Genomic DNA, 20,664 nt, shown 5'->3' with positions numbered 1-20,664 from the left:
TGTGGATTGCTTCTGGTCCTTACGACCAACGTTGCCATCTCGATAACCTTTGGCATGTTAGATTGTGTGGCAAGTTCATCGCAAACCTCATCTTGGCAATTGACCACCTCCAGTTTGGAAACACCTGGCAAAAGTGGACAGTTGGTCCCAGGCCTGGAGAGAGCCCAATCTTTCTGGTATGGGAAGAGAGATATTCCCATGAGAAAGAGGTACAGATGATGGTGTTGAGTTTGCGTATCATGTACGTAGCATGATCATGATCTACGGAGTAGGTCCGAGCGGGTTTCCATAGGAAGATGGAGGTTAAAGAGACAACGAGCTTGACACAGGATCTAGCCCGTTGCTGAACGGGGCGTCAAAGTTTACAGGGGCGGAGTCGTTAATCTCGGAGTTTGCGCCTTTCTGGGTGGGGCGTGGCACTTCTGCTATGCGATAGCGACTATTATTGTTTGCTTGCGTGGCCGGCCTTCAGACAGCAGTTTGACGTCCATCGCGTCGAAAACGCCGCGGATGTTGATACTACAGTAAAACCACACAGCTACAGGAACATGCAGCCGCGCCTTGTATTCAGACTGACGAGGGAAGGCATATTCGTTGCAAGTTAAACCCTCCTACATATGCTTTGTGCCGTGGTACGTAGTGAGAATGGCGATGACCCATAGTCCGGAGACGCCGATGACTTTGTGACTTTCGAGGCTGGCTGACCTCGTGAACCTTTACGGGGACGATCTCCTGAGTCTGTAGACACTAGACAGCCGTTGCGCTGATACGAACTGCTTTATCACACACGTGGGATCAGGCACTATTGGATGGAGCTCGGGTAGCTACTAAGTTCTGCGTAATGGGTCTCAAAGGGGGTTTGAGGTGCGCCACGCCTGGAAGGAAAAGGGCGCAGTTTGCAAGTCGAAGATGTCTCGTACATCAGGGGAAATGAGAATGCGTCCGTTTTGGGCGGCGAACCAGCCGCACGGGCGGTGGACCAACAGCTCATTGGTCTGGGTGCCCCTAGCTTAGTAAGACTAGCCAGTAACCTATCACAAGTACACAATTGTTTAAAGACTAGCGCTGGAAACAGCCGTGAGAGCTTAACCTAATCACAACTTTCCATCAAAACAACCTCGCTGCCCCTCCTTTTCTCGCTCCCTACCTAACAAGCACACACTATCAGGCTTTTCCTAGCCGTTGAAGACAAGCAACAGTTAAAAACCACTGTTCAAGTCCTTGCTTAGCCTCGAGTGGCTTCCACTACTATTGACCGTAAGCCTCCGCTCTTCCACCGGCTCTGGCCTCGACTTATGCTAGGGCGTTTTTGATGGACTTTGAGTGACACCGCTCCCGCTGTCATTGCTATATTGATCTAGCCAAACTCATGACTAGGTGCACTCACGTCCTTTTCGGTATTGGTCCAGCTGCCAGTGTTGGGTGCGGCTCATCTCCCTGCACGCTCTGATGACAGCTTTCCGGGCTCTCCAATTTACCCAGATGATGTGCGCGTCGTGGTCTGCTATGTTGGTCGGAATCATCATCAGCGCACTGGTCCTGAGACCGTTCGTCCGCACTGGAGGCGGTCTCCCAGACCGGAATAGCGCGAACGCCTGGTCTTGAATTGGATATAGCAAACATGCCTTGCGCCGCCTTCTTTCCCTCCTTCTCTGTTTCGTGCTTCTTGTCGTCGCCGCCGGTTTCTCCTTCGCTCACCCAAGTCATTCACTCAATATGCCTTCCTCATCACTCTTTCTGAGGTCGAGCACCACACTCGTTTCTGTCTTGTCTTTGTTTTCTGCTTCTGCCTCTGCTGCTGCAGGCACCTATTATGCTTTGGATAAAGAGTACTCTGGTCCCTCATTCTTCGATGGCTTCGACTTCCAGAATGTGGGTTTGGAATGCCTTTTGCAAGACTCGGATGTGTGATTGCTGACACGTTCACAGACGGCAGATTTGAGCCATGGTTTCGTCACGTATGTCAATCTGCACTATATACCAGTGAGGAGGACTCTGGACTAATTTGTACGCAGTTATGTCGACGAAGATACTGCGATAGATTCCGGCCTGGTCACCTTTGACGGTGGCTCGGTTCAGATGAGAGTCGATTCGGTCAACGCCTATGATGGCACTGCCGATTACTGGTTGATCAACGGTGTCGGTCGACCAAGTGTGAGGATCCAGAGCTCGGAGGCGTGGACCCATGGTCTTTTCATTGCCGACATCAAGCACATGCCCACAACGCATACCAGCAGTGGATGTGGTACATGGCCCGCATTCTGGACACTCGGGGACGGGGTGTGGCCGTACCGTGGCGAGATTGATATCATTGAGGGCGCAAACAACCAAGGGGCCAATCTGGTGGCCGCGCACACTGGAAATACTTGCGTGATTCCCCAGAGTCCCTCGCAAATGACCGGGATTTCCAACGGCAACAACTGCCAATACTACAGTGACACAGGCGGCAACGGCGCCGGTTGCGCAGCTTTTGACCCGCGAGCAGACAGCTATGGCGGAGCATTCAATGCCATCAATGGCGGTGTATACGCCATGGAATGGACGTCGGAAGCGATCAAGGTGTGGTTCTTCCCCCGTGGCAGCATTCCATCGGATATCCAGGCTGGAACCCCTGATCCTTCTCTATGGGGTCTGCCAACGTCCATCGTCAACGGACCCAACTGCGACGTTGAAGCCGACTTTCTCAACCACCGAATTTTGTTCGACACGACCTTTTGCGGTGATTTTGCTGGTGCCACATGGAGCTCGGGGGGATGTGCTGCCATCACCAACCAATCGTCGTGTTCGGTTTATGTCGGCAACAACCCAGAGGAGTTTGTGGACGCCTACTGGGACGTCAACTATGTCCGAGTTTATCAATCCCAGCCTGTCGTCAGCACCACAACGAGTAGCATGACATCCACAACCAGTGCCTCGACTATGACCACTACAAGCGCAACATTGATGACCACGACCACGGCTCTCAGCTCTACAACAACCACGGCCAACACTATTGGTCCAATTGGAGGTTCTACAACGGCATCAACACCGCTGACTTCCAGCACTACTCTCCCGTATGTCAGCCCATTGCCCATTACGACAACCACCAGCTTCCAGAGCCTTGCACCATTCCCGAACACGACGATGACCACCACCACCCCTGCATTCAGCGTGGGCCCAGTCGGCGGTGAAACCACCACAACTCCTGGGTTCGGCGTGGGCCCAGTCGGCGGTGAAACTACCACGACCCCTGGGTTCGGCGTGGGCCCAGTCGGCGGTGAAACTACCACAACCCCTGGGTTCAGCGTGGGCCCGATTGGAGGACAAACCAGCTCGAGCATGTCCGTGGGCCCGATCAGCGGCGAAACGAGCACGAGCGCCGTGTACCCATGGGAGGACTGGCCAGCGGCATCCACCGCGACAGGATCCCCCATAAGCTCGACGCCAACTTCGACATTCGTGTGGGACGACTGGGTGTCAAGTGCGCTTGAGAGCACCGCCACCGCCTCACCAGTGGAGTATCCATGGGAAGACTGGCCATCGGCCTTGACGACCGCCGTCACCATCACACTGACCGGTATGTTCTCCTACCCTACAGTCTTACACTTTGGTTATCTTCTCCTTCACATTTGTTTCCTGCCCTCCTGATTGATCACCTCCTTCTCCCGAACTTCCTTTTCCTTTTCTCGTCTTTTTTCGAAAAGCAAAATCTCATAACTGACCTTTTCCCCCTACGCATATAGAAACCTGGGTCGAACCGTGCTCTACAGGCTACGAGACCAAGACAATCACCGTGGTAACAACTCACTGCGGCTGCACCGAGACACCTGTTCCCACGATCCCCGTGACCGTGACCACCATCACCCCATCCCCCGGCTGGCCCGTCACCACTCCCGTCGTGTGCACCGTTCCTGTTGCTGTCGCCGTCCCTGTGTCGACGACCGCCCCAGCTGCTACTCCTGCCACTCCTGCCATCGCCACAACGATCACAGAGAGCGTCGGTCATGGCCAGGCGTCGCCACCCGCAGCAGAAACTGTTGCTACCATCATTGCAAGCGGTGGCGCAGGTTCGGGCTCGGGCTCAGGCTCAGGCTCAGGTTCATGGCCAGCCCCTCCATCACCAGGCACCACCATCCTAAGCACGCTCACGCTCATACCGGTCTCCGAGTCCTCCGCTGCTTCTTCGGCTGGGGAAGGAGCTCCCTCAGTGACAATCAAGAGTACACTCACTGTCGAGCCGCTCCCAAGTGGCACGGCCGCGACCAGCACGGGCGCCTGGGTCGCCAGCTACACTGGTGCCGCGGGTCGTAAGGAGTTGAGCGGATTCGCACTCATCGGTGCAGGAGTGTTGGCCCTTGGCGTTGTTGGCTTATAGTACATGAACGGATGGACGGATTGCTTCATGTATAAACGTATAGATGTGAGCTCTTGTTTTTTAGCGGGTGGCAAGAAACCAGCCGTTCGCACGCAATGGTACTTTGGCGCAGATAATCTGTTCATTTTGGTCTTGGTTGACGAGAGATGGAGATATCATAGATCATTCTAGAGCTGGACAGCCTCGCATGACTCGAAGGCCAGGGATCGTTTTCACCCTGAGTTCTTCCACTTTTTGTGACGAATTGACTTGCACATATCTATCTTTTTTCTTTCATTCCGCTTAGATGGACATATCAACCTAGTTCGTATAGTTTCCACTTCACAGGCCATGACACTTCTTCTGGGCTCTTTTCGGGTCTGATTCTCTTCTGCTCTACGAGAAAGCCCGACAAATGAAAAAGAGAGCGAGTTCTGATAGAAGATGTGATAGAAGTAGGCTTTTGCCGGCAATCAATGTCTCCACGCCAACCCTGGATGCAAGCAATCCTTGAAAACGCTCAAACAGTACCAGACAGCATCCTCACCTAATGACGCCCACAAGACATACGCCGACAAGTTCGAAATGGTCGTAAGCTCATACATCCTTCCCCCACAGAAATCAAACAGCCAGGACCGTACCAAGTCTCGAACAAATGAGCAACAGGAAATGGTGAAATCACTTGTTCCTACGGTTCTCCCACCCATTAAGTGACCGTCTGACTCCCAGTGTCTTCCGGCCTATACCCATGCTCGATGCAGATGACGTATACCCTGTTGAGTTTATGGAGGAGACGGTCGTCCTGTGCATCGTTGTGGCCGGGCGGGAGAGGATGTAATTCGCCAAAGGCGCCGCTCCAGGCTTTTGCACGAACAGGTTGGACGGTTGTGGGGTCACCTCCTCTCCCTTTCTTCCGCCTTCTTGTGCTGATGCCCGGACCTCGTTGTCTCCTGTATCAGGAGGCGGGGGCGAGGAGCTGTACAGAGTCACATACCGGGATTTCGAGCTGGAATTTGTGCTTCTTTCATTAAGAGGTGTCGGGCGCTTGTGGCTTATGCTGTTGCGAAGATCCAACCTATGCGAGGACAGTTCAGACGGGATCTCGCTTGCACCTGGGGCTTGACGGACGGGTCGACTCAAGCTTGATAGTGGGGGCTCAACAATAATGGGAGGCCGATCAGGCTCGGCAGACACTACGCTTTGGGATCCAGGCTTTGAGAAGAACGACGCAATGCTGCCCTGTGCTGATACAGATTTCGATAATTTGGGTTTCTTGGATGGAGGCAAGCTGTCCGAGGAGGAACTGTTCATCTCAGCCGTTCTCGTTCTGAGCTGCTGGCCAGCGGTGGTGAAGCCCACAGAGACATTGGAGGCGGAAAAGGCGCTTACGTTGCCCATAGTAGTAGCTACTTCATGGCTTCGGGTTTGCTCAGGTATTGAACGACTCCTTGGAAGCTTTGTATAAGTCGAGAATCGTTGCTCTTGGTTGGTCGCCAGGACTTCAGCCAGTGGTCTGCCAAATTCAGGCAAGGTTTGGCTATCTGCGGGCAGCATCGCGAAGGGTCGACGAGTGCCATCACTGGGCCAGACATCGTCAATCTGGCTATCAGTTCCAGCCATGCTCTGCAAGCTTCTGACCAAATTCTCCTGAGATGGGGGCGCCCGTCGAAGGATGCTGGCAACGTCGGCAAGCGTTTTATCATCAAATAATGGGCCGACTGATGCAAAATGATGATGGATTTTTGGTGGCAGAAACTGGCTCAGACTCGACTCCAGCTGATCGCGTGACTGAGTCAGAGGGAAAGTCAACGTCAGAAGTGCCTGAGCCCGCGTCATCGCAACATAGAGTAAACGGCGTTCTTCGTCCGTGTCATCGGCTCTTGAATGAGGTATTGATCCCTCATAGACAGCCGGGATGAAGACGACCGGCCATTCAAGCCCTTTTGCCGAATGGATGGTAGATATGGTAACCCTAGGCTTGTCATTTCCCTCCTCGGAGTTCTCGACGTCAGTAGATAGGACAATATTGGCCAGAAACTGGGTCAGAACCTCTTGGGCACCGTCCGAAGATTGCTGTTCAATGCCGTTAATCGGGGTAAGTTGTTCCTCAGACGAAGGCTGCAACAAGACATCCGAGGCATGGGTGATGAGTTCTTTGACGTTCTCGAATCGATCCTCATGATCGTCCTTATACTTCTTCTTAAGATAGTTCTCAAAGTCTAAAGATTTGACGATCAAATCAATCAACTTGCTGGGTACCGCAGCAGGAATCATCGTGTCCATTTTTTGCCTTGCGTTCTTGATGAGGGAACCTAAACGTCCAAGTTCCTGCTCAGCTGGCTTGGAAAGTCTCTTCTGGGGCGATAGGTCTCCAGAAAGGACCTTCTGTACCACCCCCCAAAGTGAGAGCTTGCGGTCTTCACCCATCTTGATCAGTTCTGCAACTGTCGAGTCCCCAATTTTGCGGGACGGTACGTTGATAATGGCGAGAAATGCTTGATTGTTGTCTGGATGACTTATCGTGCGAAGATAGTCAATGATGATTCGGATCTCCACGCGGTCGAAGAACCGTTGGCCGCCAACCATACGATATGGGATGCCGGAATTGGCAAGAGCCTTCTCGATCAACAAGGACAAATGTGCAGATCGCAGTAGGATAGCAAAATCAGAGTGTACAAGGAGACCTCCCGTCATCACTGTCATTCTCTTGATCTCATTGGCAATCCACAAAGCTTCTTCATTCGGATTGGGTAGACGCCGAAGAACAGGTTTTGTGCCATAGCAGTGGGTCGCTTTCAACCTCTTTTGAGGCCGACTAGTATCTTGTTCGATCACGGCCTGAGCTAGTCGCAACACCGCGGATGCAGAACGATAGTTTTCTTCCAGGTTGATTACCACAGTCTCAGGATAGAAAGTTTTCATTCGTCTCAGGTTTTCAATCTCTGCGGCACGGAACCCATATATGCTTTGGTCTGGATCTCCAACAATGGTGACCCTCCGTGAAGCCGAGGACAGAAGTTTCATCAACTCGAATTGCACAATGTTTGTGTCTTGAAACTCATCGATCAGCAATGCTTCCACATTTGACGCGCAGCCGGGATATGCCCGAAAGAGATCTACACATCGCACAAGCAGATCGTCGTAGTCCAGGAGCTGAGAAGTCGCCAGCGCAGCTTCATACTCATGGAATACCGTGATAAACTCCTGCTTTTCCACTTGTTTTTGTGGTGTTTTCGGAAGATCCTCCAATTTCTTTCCCTTTGCTTTATGACTCGAAATTCTGGACCGTGCAGCCCTGGGCTCGATAGAGAGATTCAGTCGTTTGATGATTCGTTTGACAATGTTGAGGCTGTCGGTGGAGTCGGCGATGTCGAAGCCTTTACGGATGCCGATGAGATGGCCGTACGCGACCAGGTAACGTCGGCAGATGGAATGAAAGGTTCCCAATACCAATTTGGCTTCCGATTCGCGGCCAACCAAGCCCCTGAGTCGCTCTCGCATTTCGCGGCTCGCTTTGATCGTGAATGTACAACAGATGACGTTCTGAGGTTTGAGGCCATGGTGGGCTATCTGATAGGCGACTCGGCAGGTCAACGTCTTCGTCTTGCCGGACCCCGGTGGAGCAAGGACCTGCAGAACAGAGGCCGGCGAAGTAACAGCTGCTCTCTGAGCTGTGTTGAGCCCAGCGACAAGCTGCGCCTCCATGGCAGTGGGTGATTGCAACACTCACAGGGTGGAAAACGCGCTGGGAGAAATAAACGCGCGGAGGATCAACGCGGGGTGACGCCAAATCATGTGACTTAAGCTATTAGCCTGATTCCCAATTAGACTTCACAAAGTAAGCTTAAATTTACGACACTAGCCTAATGATTGGCAGATCGCTAGGATATGTCGATCTCAAGGGACCCGTTCGACCCTTTTCACGACTTCGTTCACTCTAGGTAGAAGAACTGGCAGCGACATTCCCCAACCTTAGGATAGAGACAGCTTGATAGCTAGAATAGCAATGGCAAACATTTTGTCGGATGGTACGGTGCTTATTGGGACTGTCCTGCAGCTGTTGTGCTTGGTATGGTGAAGTCCCGAAAGTCTGAGTCGGCGTGCGCTTCAAATACATGAGCGCAGGGGCAACTAGACTCGGACAGAGGGCAGTAGGCTTGTAACAGGGAGTCATTCAGATCTGAACACTAATCTTGAAGCTGGTGTAATACAGACCGACAAGAAGAAGAGGTTATCAACCCACAAGAAAGAATGGAGGAAAGGGTGAGTTTGCAGCTCATATCGTGGCAGCTTTTTGCCTGGGATGAATGCCTCGAGGCTGCACTGCGTGGATGTTATGGAAACAATAGTGCGAATCAAGATGTCTGCTGTAAAGGTGAATAGGGTCTCGCATTGAACCCATTCATGGCCGCTCGTGCCTCTATTTCCAGTTCGCTCCCACGCGCCGGTGAAAGGGAATGTAAATCGATTGAGCCCAGCCAGAAATGCAAGGAGGATGCTCGACGGAGGCAGTTTGATCGTCGCGCTGAAGGCAGTAGTTGCACCTCTGGCATTCAATGGTACTGCCGCTCCCAAGCTATTCACTCGTTCAGCTGCGTTCTCGAAATGAATAGAAGACAAACCACTGCCCACCTTGATTGTAGAGTCAGTGAATGACTGCTGCGTATTCTAAGACGCAGTGAGTCTGCGTTGTGATCGCGTTTTCGACACATAAATATCTCTTGGATTCTCGATTCCATCTTCCATCTTCCTTCTCCTATCATCTTCATCACCAAGCACGATTTTAACTCGAAAACACTCATCCAACTCATCTTCGAACATCACCAATTATCGAGACATACGTCCCTCATCATCATAACTTTCAAGCGACGCGTGCTGCACTGAGAAAGCCTTCAGACTTCCAGCCAACCTCCTCCTCTTCAGCTAGCCCTCCCTCAACAAAGACACTTCCCCACCATACCCATCGTCCTTCGCATCCGAACAGTCGCAAGTGACCAGACCGTCCTTGCTCTGCATCATAACCTGTCACTACAACGTTTCACCCAAGCTCGTCATCAACGACAACAACCATGTCTGGAAATTCTGCCAAGTCTTTCATCACCCTCAAGAAGGAGGCGTATGCCGACGCTGAGGCCGAGTTCGCCGCGCAGGGCAAACCCCTCCCAGATGGCCACGTGCCTCCCATCGACCTGTGGCAGATCCGTCATTTTCGGGACGCCGAAGAAACCGCGGCGATGGAGGCCAACCCCACTCCTGTCTATGCACAGGTCAAGAAGCGCCGCCAAGCCAGAGCCGCAGTCGAGCTAGCAGCCGCCGAAGGATACCGCCGCGAGCTGCAGGAGAAGCAAGACAAGAGAGAGACAGCCTGGCTGGACGAAATGGAAAAGCGCAAGGCAGACCGGGAGCGGGAGGCCCAGGAGCGTGAGGAGCGCCAGAGAATGCAACGAGAGAACGCCGCCCTGGTTCGCGCCGACAACAAGCGCAAGCGAGAGACCGGCGATGCCGACTCGCAGGCAGCACAGAGCAACCAGGGCACAACTGGTAACAAAGCATATCCGGTGAGCGATGCTAGCAACGAGATACCCTCCATTCTTGTCACTGATCAAGAATAGAGCTTTATCGTTACCGGCGGCGCCCGCGTATCTCATGGCAACTCTCGTTGGAGACCGATGGTTGTCGACTCGGACGATGAGGCTGAGTTCTTCCCGAAGGCGAAGCGAGTTCGTACTTCGAAGGAGGATACGCCTGTGGTTGTCCATGCCGACAGATTGTCCTCGTTGAAGCGGAAGCGAGTGAGTACTCACTTGTCCTTGAGATGACCTCTGGTTTCAAATTGTACTGATAATATAAATATAGGCTGCGCAGGATTCGCACGAGTCAGACATTGAGCCGCTGGCGCTGAAGTCGAAGAGGCGTCGGTTCGAGACCGTCCGCCTAGAATCCAACAAGGAGAACCTGGGGCAGAAGAAGGTCCACAACGAGGCCGTGAAGGGTGGAAATTCCGTGAAAGCCACGGCTAAGCGGCCAGTGGCGCTTGGTGCAAAGATGAAGATGTCGGCTACGGCTGGCATTTCCAAGACCAAGCTGCGAAAAAGCCAGCCAAGCAACTGAGGGTGGCAAAGGACGAGCCTGCCAAAGCGCCAGAGAAGAAGACGCTTCAGAAACCTTCTCATCAGCCGATTCGGTCTCGGGAGGATCCGTTTCGCTCTTCCTCGTCTGGCGATGCCGGGCGAGGCAAGTCGACTCGGCTAGCCCAGAAGACGCGGCCTTCTTCAACCGCAACTAAAAATCCGGCCTACAAGTCTGCCAGAACGAGCGATGACTTGTTGAAATCGGCAATGTTTGCTCGAAGATGGTGAGCTCAGAGACAACAGCTGCTGCACCAGGCGCACATCACAGCACTTCGGCCAACCTTTAGCTTTCTTCTTGTTCTGAAAGCCGTCTCAATTCATCTCCCTAGTTGAGCGCCGGTTTTAAGTCCTTCTCTTGCTTTTCTCTCAACTCGCACTTTTTTACTGTTTGTTTAGTACATTGTGACTGGGCTCAAACTTCGATTTGGGCATTGTCCACGATCTGTCGACACTGGATTTCAGGGCCATGGTTATGTACAGAGGAGGCATGAGATGCATAGCAGGGCAGGAATGGATACTGGAGAAGTTTCTTGGACCCGAATAGAGGAACAGGAACAACAGGTGGTGGATCTCAGGACAAATTGGGTATGGACAGTCAGCTCGGAGGTGGACTTATCCTGGATAAAGCGTTTTTTATGGCAAAGATGGAGGAGATCATGATTTGACAAACAGTGGAGGATGGCAAACGGCAGGCAATATTGAGTAAAGCATTGCGAGGAGGCATTGGGAGGACAGGGTGGTGTTGGATTGGCAATCAAACATGGAAGAAGGACCAGTGTCGACAGGTTGGAGCGTCAGGCTCAGTGAGTCTAGCAAAGAACTCGAATCGCAGGCAATTCATTCTTATAACAACCTCTTCTATGTCTTTGGTGTCTGGCGGTAGTAAATTTCGTAGCAAAGAAGGACGGAGGAGCTAGATGATCAGTCTCAAACTCTCTGCAGAAAAGGGGCTCAAGTGACATTGCAGGCTATACGTCACCCCCCAAACCCCCACTGCAGTTCACTTTGGTTGTCGGTGACCAACTGCGTTTCCCCCCAAACTGCCACCTTTGCCTCGCCGGTTACAGTTGTTTACCTATTTTAACTGAAAACATCGACTTATTCTTCCGTACAGCCCTTACGCAGTCCTGTCCCGACCCAAGGAGCTATATCGACAATGAAGCTTCTTCCATCCCTCCTCGCCGTAGCCCTCTCAGTTGCTCATCTCGCCTCCTCCGCAGGTCTCGAGATTGACTACCAAACGCCCGGGATTGAATGTACTCGCAAGACGAAAAACGGTGACCAGATTGAGGTGCATTATCGCGGCTCTCTGCTCAGCACGGGCAATGAATTCGACTCCAGTTACTCGCGAGGTAGGCCTCTGGGTTTCCAATTGGGTGCGGGACGGGTTATCAAAGGGTGAGTGCAAGAGGACTACAATTCCAGACCCTCTGGCCAGGAGGGTATCGTCTTTGGCGCAGCGGGACGAGTTTGGAAACTCCGGGCTGACACAAATGTTCGTTATACAGATGGGATGAAGGCCTCCTAGACATGTGCATTGGCGAGAAACGGAAATTGACAATCCCACCGGAGATGGGTTATGGTGAGAGGGATGTTGGCCCTATTCCGGGCAACAGTGTGCTGGTCTTCGAAACAGAGTTGATGGGGATCAAGGGCGTGAAGAAGGATGAGTTGTGAACCGGCACCTGAGGGCCGATGCATCGCTTGCATGGTTACGAGGAAAGATAAGATACTTGTCGAACATTGATTGTGGTTACAGCTGTAGGACTTTTGGGATCATGGAGCATAAAAGTTCTTAGAGATTGGTCATGATATCGGAAATTCATGTTTGGCATGGAACTACTGGTACTTGCCGGAGACCTGGATACTGCCGTACATCCTCATCAATCATTATGAAGGGTATCTTAGTCTATCATTTATCAACGTCCCAGACAACCAGATCAGTCCATCTCGTCTAATCCGCCACTTCCGTTCTCTGTTTCTTCCTCATCGCCCACCAGTATTCCAACTAGACATTCACTCAGCATACCATCCCAGTTGACCCAGGGATGCACCTCCAGAAACAATTTTGTCGAGTCTTTGCCCGCGCCTCTTACGATCTCACCCTTTCCACCGGGATGGAAGGGAACGTAGGGTGTGATATTGTAGACTTTTCCATTGTAAACTGTCCAAGCGTCTCTTCCCTTTCGCCCATTCTGCTGCTTTAGTCGTGTAGGCGTGACTCGAATCAGGTTCTCAGGTGCGTCATTGCCTCTTAGACGACTATTCGGATTTGACGTGAGTGCGGCCCAGTCGAGCGGCGAGTGGCCAGGCTCGAGAATCACCTTTCGCGAGACTCGCTTGCCCGGAGGCATGATCGAAGAGGTGGGGGCCATGGACGCACTGGGAAGGACTTTTGTAGGGGGCACGCGCAGAGACGCTGCCGCGGACGGTGGTGGGCGCATCAACCCATTTCCAGGGCGGGGCGGAGTCGCAAAGGTCGGAGGCTTCAATCGAGGAGGGCTCGAAGATTTGACCCGTATCGTCGATGGTGGCGCAATTGGCTTCGGTAACTGTTCCATCTCTGATTGTTTTGACGCCGAATTCTCTATTGCTTTTACTTCTGGGCAGGCGTAGGCTTCTCCCTTAGGCGTATGTGTCGTTATTGGAGGGACTTTGGCTGACAGAGAGCTGCCCGATGGATGTATGTGGTGAGGGTTGACAGGCGTACAGTCGTTAACTTTACCTGCGTCCACACTGACTGGAGGAGTCAAGGTTGTTCCTGGTGTCGAAGAAGCACCTGAACCCTTGTCCGCATTATGTTGAGCAGCGAATTTGTATAGGAAATAGCCGGCAATCAGGGTGCAGCAGCCAGCGACAAGCCAACCCATTCTCTGTTGAGATTGACGAACGGAGCGAAGGAATAGTAGGATGCAGTCATTGTGACAGAGGGACGGAAGTACAAACACAAGTTCAGGGTGCCATATCACCAGGACCGAGACACAAATCGACTGTGCTTGAGAGCGTGTGTATGTTTGAAGAAAGAGAGCCTCTTCGTCTAGAGAATGAGATTGAGGCGAGGATGCCACGCGTGGTTGTGGCAAGCCTCTGTGGACACTTCAAAAGACACAGTCTATTCGTGAATGCTGTGTCTTTTGATATCTCTAACTAAGGCAAAACTGTCTCAAGGGTGCTACCTATTATCTTAGCCCGTGTAGCCCGCAGTTTTTTGGCCTGTACACACACGCCAGAGAATGAAACGAACGCGTTCCTGAAGGTTGCCCTTCCTCCTTGAGAGCGCACCTAGAAGATGCCTTGCGTGCCTAAAAGTTAGTAGCAGGCGGGATGCTGCATACCTCAGGTGCCGGGGGTCTTCAACGGCAGACAAAGCAATCATGATGCACATGGAGCGTCTTCAGTGACATAACTCCCTTACTACAGGAATCCGAGCACAGTCGCCAGCGGGTGCATGCCACTCCGTCCTGAACTTACCACCGGCTACTGCGCTGAGTACTGCCAGATACTGACTGCCTGCCCTGCCTGCTTGTCCGTCTGGCCGTCTGCCCAATGCTTCACTTGAACTGGCTGGACTACAGGTACTACTACTGCCCTGCATACATCAATTTCATGGCCTGGAACGTCCACTCAGAGCCAGTTGTGAACTTGTGGCCCTGCGAACCACTTCTACAAATGCCTTGCTTCTTGCATTCCTTTCCAACCTTCAAGTCGAGTAAACTCTGAGCCGTGCCACCCGCGGGTCGAGTCTCATTGTGCCAATCCTTACAACCCCAGTCAGTCGTCGCTAACGACTGGATGCTAACACTCCCGATCCTAGTCAAGGTCCGAGTCCCCTCACAATCAAATCATCCTCTGCCACAGCAGGCCGAAACAACTGGATCCAGGATCCATCGTTCTGTCACAGACCTCGCATGACCATTCGGATCCAGCCCAACCTTACTTCTACGACATTCCTCCGACCACAACCACCTTCATGCTTCTTCCTCTCGATCCTCTCCCGTCCTTCCGGTCACTGTCGGGGCGAGATCGACCTGCCTAGCTGCGTTTACAGATCTAACAGTGTCTTGCCGTTCTCAATTCACAGTATCACTGCCTTCCCAGCGTACCGTTGTTGAAGCATCCCCACTGCGGGCGGTTATCGGCCATTGCCTCATGGTCACAGCTGATCTTCACATTACACTTCCTTCTCGGCACCATCGGGACATTCTTGAAAAAGGGAATCCGGTTTTCAAGGTGCAATTAAGGCTAGGCTAAAGTAAAGATCTGGCAGGATAGTTTCGAGGTTCCATTCAGGTGAACGGACTATCAAACATCATCTCCATGTCGTCTCCACCGGTCTCCGAAGGTTATCCCACCACGGCATCTCACGACCGTCCTGACCGAGAAGACCTTGACGAAGATCACAAATATAAACGTCGGAGGCTGGAAGAGCAACCGGCTCCTTCTCGAAACATGGCTGACTCTTCTCGTCCTCCCAACATTGCTGGACCACCTCCAAATCTACACTACGCTCCATTTTATGGCCATCCCAACGACGCTTTCTCCTTCTTGCCGCCGCCCTCGCCGATGACTTCGGGTGCTCTCTGGGAGGAAGATGCGGCACTGCAATACCTCGCCTCCGGGAGCGGGTTTGCCCAAGACTTGCGAGGCCTTGTCCCGGCATTCACACTACCCTACAGCTTTCCCACCGCACCTTCGACAGCCCAGCCGCCACAACGACCTTCTGAAGTGACCAGCCATCCTGCTTATCAGCATCCACGTCCACCCCCGGCCATTCCCATGCATCCACGGACCCTGCCCGACGACTTCTTCCAGCACCTCTCCACTGGTTTTTCAGATGAGCGCTTGCGGGAAGTTGCGGGGCGCGTCTCCGAGTCCACCAGATATTTGATGGCCAGCCACTTTGGAAGTAATGCTATTCTCGGTCATGATGAAAATAGACCACCTCAACCTCCGAACCCGGCCACGAATGAATTTGTCCCTCGACGACGATCTCCACCAGAACCGTCTACACCGAAGCCTGCAATCGTGCTGACTCTCAGTCGAGCCACTACAGATAGCATCAAAGCTTTGGAAGACCACAAGAGGGAATGTCCCGCATGTCAGCTAGAATTCGAACCCGACAATTTCATGGCGGTGATCACTTGTTGCCACACTGCCATGCATGTCTCTTGCCTGTCGGCGTGGGTCAACTCTCAAACCTATTCCAAGAGCAGAACGTGCATGAAGTGCCGCCGCAGTATTGATGCAAGACGTACCTTGAATAACGTGGTACCGCCAGTCAACGAGAAGGCCTGGGATGAAGGGGGAAGTTTCGACGCACCCGAGCATTTGAAGGGTGACTCCAGAATCGAACTCAACGTCAGTGCCAGACCCTCGCGGCCCGCATATCGACGACCTAGAGGAGGAGCTCATTACACAACTTTCCAGCCAAGAGGCTCCGCAGTCGCGCTGCCTGCAACGCTGACCCCCGAGACAAGACGTGCGATAACCCGAGCTCGACAGGATCAAATGACGGAGCTCGAGGAAATGAGGGATCGACTGCGGACTGCCTACAACGAGCAAAATCGGACCCGCGAAGAAAACATCAACGCCCAGGGAAGACTTTTGGCAGCACAAGCAGAAGCCAATCATGGCGTTCCGCTAGATGTCGTGTCTCTAGGTCGTGTCTGCGAGGAGAAGAAGCTAGCAAGAGACAGGGCTCTCGAGAACTTCCAGAAGATTCAACGCGAAATGAACAAGATGCAAAACGTGCATTCGGAACGGATGAACGTTTTAGTTGGAGAGGCGTTAAGGGAGCAACGCCGCGCTAGGGTTGCGGAAGGAGAAGCTGCTCGAAGTTTGTCCTCTTCTGCTGATGGCGGCGATGCCGAGTCTACGATGTCCATGTCTCCATGAGCGAGCTTGGTCTCGGTTCGGTATGCAAATTGAGGTAGGTGTGGTTTCTAGGTGCTGAAGCAGAAATCAACAGTCAATCGGGTTGTACCAGTTGATGATATCCAAGGACGGGCAGATGTGTCATTGAAAAGCGAGGTCTGCACTTCTTCCCTGCGCATGCAAGGGTTTGTCGTGAGTATGTGAAAGAAGGGCTTGCGTCCGATACAAGCACCGAGCTCAATCCTTTCAGGGGTGGAAACGTGGACTGTGTTATGTGCAAAGCGTAGGACAAGAAAGTCAAAGGGGATGCCTTTAATACAAAGCAGCGGCATGAGGTCACGACATGAAATATGGGAGGGAGGAGTTCGGGAGTTTGAGGCTGGCATATGGTAATATGCTTCCCTTTTGTTTCTTTTCAAAGTCCTGGCTGGATGAGGCATTGCTGGCGTTGCATAGTCAACCACTAAGTGTGAAGCGGAGTTTGCTCAATAATCATCATTCGCAGTCCTATGTTGATCCCATGCTTGTCCCTGGAAACACAGTTGTCTGAGCAGCATCCTCGGATACTCCTAATTCAGCACGGATGTGCGCTCCAAGTATATTTGCCGCGGGGCAAGTGCTCAAAGTGTTGGGAACCCATGACAATGACAATGACAGGTACCCATTATACCGCCAGCCTTCACGCAACTCAGATCCGGAGTCCGTAGTGCGGAGCAAGGAGTCTACGCACTCGGGCATTGCAGTGCCCATCTCGATCGGCTCCAAAGCCAGAAGAAAGATTCGAGCAAGCTAACCCGGGACGAACAGGAGGCAGATAGCATGGAACCGCCGGTTGAAGGCGATCTCGCGGGATATCTTGAATGTCCAAGAGAACCCAATGGGATATAGCATTTTTGGGTATTCCCGTTTCCCTCGACAGATATTCAGTCTCCCAAAAAGCCTTTTTGTTTCACATAGCGCAACACAGGCGTGACACCCTGTCAACAGCTTCTGGTGGCGCTTGCGAAAGGCTAATGATATCTGAAATCACTCCCACCACAATCCATCCACAACAGGGAGACCGACTTCATGCCATCGCGAAACACAACCCCAGAAACTATCCTTCCGCTGTCTCGGTTCTGGCTTGAACGCAAAACAAAGTATAAGGCGTCTAGTTCTCCGGCAAAGACCAAAGACCCCAGCTCCATCCAGCCCTCCTCTTTCCACTGAGCCATTCCCCATGAATGGTGTGGTTTTGTGCCATGTTCGGGTTCCAATGTCGTCACTTGTTATCGGTCAACATTACTGGAAGCCCATCACAGCATCTAGGTATTGCAAAGATTGACTCCTCCAGTTCATATATCCCATAGATGGCTCCGGAATCTCGCGGCGATCGTAGGATAGTCTCGGCTCCACACGGGTTTGATTCTGGCTCTGATGCTGGTCTTGGGCGTACATCGAGTCGTCGGGGGTAGTCGTTATTGTGTGACCGTTATTATGCTCGGAGTTTGGTCTTGCCGCTTGAAATTGTTGTTGAGAGATCGTGGTAGCCCTGTGGGTTTCTCTCCGGCCAAAGAATGCGTCCAGCGTCTTCTGGTTTGGCTGCGTGGCCTGCGGAAGCTCAACAAGCATCGGTTGTTCATCGTCGAGCATATCCGCGTCCGAATCTGCGTCGGCACGGTCATAGTCGCCATGCAGTCCGTCTACCGATATCATGTCCTCCTCCGGAAGATGCATCGTTTCGTCCAAATGCAGCCTCTGCGCATCGTACAGTTGCTTCAATGTGTGTTCGTGGATCGTCGCCTCGTCCGGCCGGCCGTCGCGGTGTCGCTTGCGCGTTCGGCAATTGAAATAGGGAACGCTGTCGATTCTGCAGGACTTCAAAGGATACGAAGCATGACCGTCGTCGGTAACCGAATGCGTAGTATCGGTGGATGATGGGGACGAAAAGGAGCTAATGCCTGTGTTCGGTTCTCCGAAGTTGTATATTGGCGTGTCTAAATCTTCGAGCACCAGGGCTTTGCGTTTGAGGCCCATTCTTTTGAGTGTTCCAATGTGGCCTCTCTGAATAGCTGAGCTGAGAGTGTACGTAGTTGTGTATTCCTAGGGAGAATTGGTGGTCGCGCAGGAAGCTGGGATGAGAAAGAGATAACGACGCGTGTGGAATGGGGAAAACCACTTTGCGCGTCGCGGATTATATCATGCCTATAATTGATAGTACTTACCGACGTGTCGGACTTCTCACCACGGACTCAAATGGCAGGGAGGATGTGGCTGGGCGCACCGCCGCTAACACATATTAGTCGGACGATCGAAGATACGCACTGTCATTCCGAAACACACACGCTCGACATTGATGTGTGTGCATGAATCAATTCTCTGTCTGGACCCATCTGGGAAGCATTAGGTACGGACGAAGAATGAGTGCTCGATCTTCACGAGGATGGGGTGCGAATGTTTGAGGCTGAAGGAGAGCTCTATTTTATAATGACGAGGGGCAGAAAGCCCCCAGACGATTGTTTGTTCCCCCCAAACCCACCCCGCCATTGACCACATCGATCACCATCCACCACTGCTAGGATTCACCTGTAGTTTTGCGGCACGAGACGACTTCGAGACTCTTTGCCCTGCTTACGACGTCTATAATACCTCTTTCTGCGGATTCGTTTTGCCTTCGTCGACCATTATGACGGTCAGGGAAGCCTCCCATGCGGGTTCATGGTACTCCGGCAATGGCAGACAACTCGCAACCCAACTGGACCTCTGGCTGTCGAAAGTCCCCGAGAAGGATATTCTGCCTGGAGTCGAGAAACTACCCTTACCTGGTGCAAGAGTGGTGATATCTCCCCATGCCGGATACGCATATTCTGGCCCTTGTGCAGCATGGGCGTACAAATGTCTGGATCTCTCCAAAGCCAAGCGCATCTTCATCCTCCATCCATCCCATCACCACCATCTAAGCACGGCGGCCCTACCAGTTGTGGACGCATACGAGACTCCTCTGTCCGAAACACCCCTCCCTCTCGATCACGAAACCATCAAACACCTGTCCAGCCTGTCGACCACCGTACAAGGCCGCACGGTGAAGTTCACCACCATGTCCCAATCGGTCGACGAGGCGGAGCACAGCGCCGAAATGCAACTGCCATATATCCACCGGCTGCTGCAGAAACTCTATCCTGACCAGTCCGAGTCCTCGTATCCCCCTCTAGTGCCGATAATGGTGGGCGGGACGAATGCCGCGACGGAGGAAGCTCTGGGAAAGATGCTGGCACCATATATCGCAGACGAGGAGAACGCCTTTGTCATCTCATCCGACTTCTGTCACTGGGGTAGTAGGTTCGGGTATACATACTACGTCCGGGACGCACCGAGTCCGGCCTTGTCGCCGCTGATGCTTCCGAACGGTGTACGAGGAGAATTTACCACGGCGAAAGGGTCGACCAATGAAGATGTCCACAAGATGCCGACGCTGGGCCAAGGGGAGGAGCTCAGGTCAAACAGCAAAATCCCAAAGGAGGGCCCTCAGATATATGAGAGCATAGCACATGTGGACAGGGCCTGTATGTGCGCCATTGCCACGGGGAAGCATTCGGAGTTCCTTGGTGTTCTTAGGGAAACGGGAAACACGATTTGTGGCAGACACCCCATCGGAGTGTTCATGGCTGGTGTGGAAGAAATTGAGCGGTTGGAGAGGGAGAAGAGCCAGAACGAGGCTGCGAACGCGAATACTGATCCGACCAGAAGGAAATTCCGCTTCATGAGGTACGAAAGGAGCAGTGACGCCGTGAATGTCCGGGACAGCAGTGTCAGCTATGTCAGCGCATTTGCGGTACTTTGAAGGTTTGATCCATCTTCAAGCATGCCACAAGAGGAGTTGTCGACAATGGGCTTCGGCTTTCGGTGTCAGCATTCGGTTGTCAAGTTCAAGAGCGATCATTTATTTCTCCAAGTCAGCATGAATACCTACCCCCTACTAGCATTTAGGTTCAGGCGCAGAAGGCAGAAACAGAAAGGCATAACGAACACAGTAGAGTTATGGACAACTTAACGGCGGCTTGCCGCTCGATTAGACAGGACTCATAACTGCATAACGAGAAGAATACTTAGGTAGTATCTTGAAATCCAATATAGAAAGACCATACTAAGCTACCTACCAGGTATCCAATACATATCCAACGTCATAGCAACTGATTCCATGCATGCACGCAAGCAAGCCAATCCATTTCCCCTACTACTACTAGCATTTCGAGGGGGTGCATCTTGAATCAGTACCTGATACCTTACCTAAGGTACCTTACCTTAGTATAGTGATGTATGTCTACATACAGTTTCACATCTCTCACA

At 52.4% G+C, this 20,664-nt stretch overlaps 8 protein-coding genes across 8 annotated transcripts; 5 read left to right on the top strand and 3 right to left on the bottom strand.

Annotated features, from left to right (window-relative positions):
• Positions 1–1,716: 1,716 nt before the first annotated feature.
• On the top strand, positions 1,717–4,354 carry A1O1_00963 (uncharacterized protein; the record flags this gene model as incomplete). The annotated part of the gene is made up of 4 exons (XM_007721877.1): positions 1,717–1,872; positions 1,930–1,958; positions 2,016–3,556; positions 3,723–4,354. The coding sequence occupies 4 exons, from the start codon at positions 1,717–1,719 to the stop codon at positions 4,352–4,354; spliced, it is 2,358 nt and encodes a 785-aa protein (XP_007720067.1).
• Positions 4,355–5,011: 657 nt separating this feature from the next.
• A1O1_00962 (DNA helicase II/ATP-dependent DNA helicase PcrA) lies at positions 5,012–8,038 on the bottom strand (the record flags this gene model as incomplete). Its single annotated transcript, XM_007721876.1, has 1 exon — positions 5,012–8,038. The coding sequence occupies one exon, from the start codon at positions 8,036–8,038 to the stop codon at positions 5,012–5,014; it is 3,027 nt and encodes a 1,008-aa protein (XP_007720066.1).
• Positions 8,039–9,402: 1,364 nt separating this feature from the next.
• On the top strand, positions 9,403–10,444 carry A1O1_00961 (uncharacterized protein; the record flags this gene model as incomplete). The annotated part of the gene is made up of 3 exons (XM_007721875.1): positions 9,403–9,891; positions 9,946–10,125; positions 10,190–10,444. The coding sequence occupies 3 exons, from the start codon at positions 9,403–9,405 to the stop codon at positions 10,442–10,444; spliced, it is 924 nt and encodes a 307-aa protein (XP_007720065.1).
• A 1,176-nt stretch (positions 10,445–11,620) lies between these two features.
• On the top strand, positions 11,621–12,141 carry A1O1_00960 (FK506-binding protein 2; the record flags this gene model as incomplete). Its single annotated transcript, XM_007721874.1, has 2 exons — positions 11,621–11,862; positions 11,973–12,141. 2 exons carry the CDS (start codon positions 11,621–11,623, stop codon positions 12,139–12,141), a joined length of 411 nt encoding a protein of 136 aa, XP_007720064.1.
• A 263-nt stretch (positions 12,142–12,404) lies between these two features.
• A1O1_00959 (uncharacterized protein) lies at positions 12,405–13,025 on the bottom strand (the record flags this gene model as incomplete). Its single annotated transcript, XM_007721873.1, has 1 exon — positions 12,405–13,025. The coding sequence occupies one exon, from the start codon at positions 13,023–13,025 to the stop codon at positions 12,405–12,407; it is 621 nt and encodes a 206-aa protein (XP_007720063.1).
• A 1,756-nt stretch (positions 13,026–14,781) lies between these two features.
• Positions 14,782–16,359, top strand: A1O1_00958 (uncharacterized protein; the record flags this gene model as incomplete). Its single annotated transcript, XM_007721872.1, has 1 exon — positions 14,782–16,359. One exon carries the CDS (start codon positions 14,782–14,784, stop codon positions 16,357–16,359), a length of 1,578 nt encoding a protein of 525 aa, XP_007720062.1.
• Positions 16,360–17,619: 1,260 nt separating this feature from the next.
• On the bottom strand, positions 17,620–18,354 carry A1O1_00957 (uncharacterized protein; the record flags this gene model as incomplete). The annotated part of the gene is made up of 1 exon (XM_007721871.1): positions 17,620–18,354. The coding sequence occupies one exon, from the start codon at positions 18,352–18,354 to the stop codon at positions 17,620–17,622; it is 735 nt and encodes a 244-aa protein (XP_007720061.1).
• A 649-nt stretch (positions 18,355–19,003) lies between these two features.
• A1O1_00956 (uncharacterized protein) lies at positions 19,004–20,158 on the top strand (the record flags this gene model as incomplete). Its single annotated transcript, XM_007721870.1, has 1 exon — positions 19,004–20,158. The coding sequence occupies one exon, from the start codon at positions 19,004–19,006 to the stop codon at positions 20,156–20,158; it is 1,155 nt and encodes a 384-aa protein (XP_007720060.1).
• Between the last annotated feature and the right edge of the window lie 506 nt (positions 20,159–20,664).

The sequence above is a fragment of the Capronia coronata genome (genome assembly GCF_000585585.1).
Source record: "Capronia coronata CBS 617.96 chromosome Unknown acBCG-supercont1.1, whole genome shotgun sequence".
Lineage (NCBI taxonomy): Eukaryota > Fungi > Ascomycota > Eurotiomycetes > Chaetothyriales > Herpotrichiellaceae > Capronia > Capronia coronata.
Note: the sequence above shows the minus strand (reverse complement) of the source record. Positions and strands in the feature narration are given on the sequence as shown.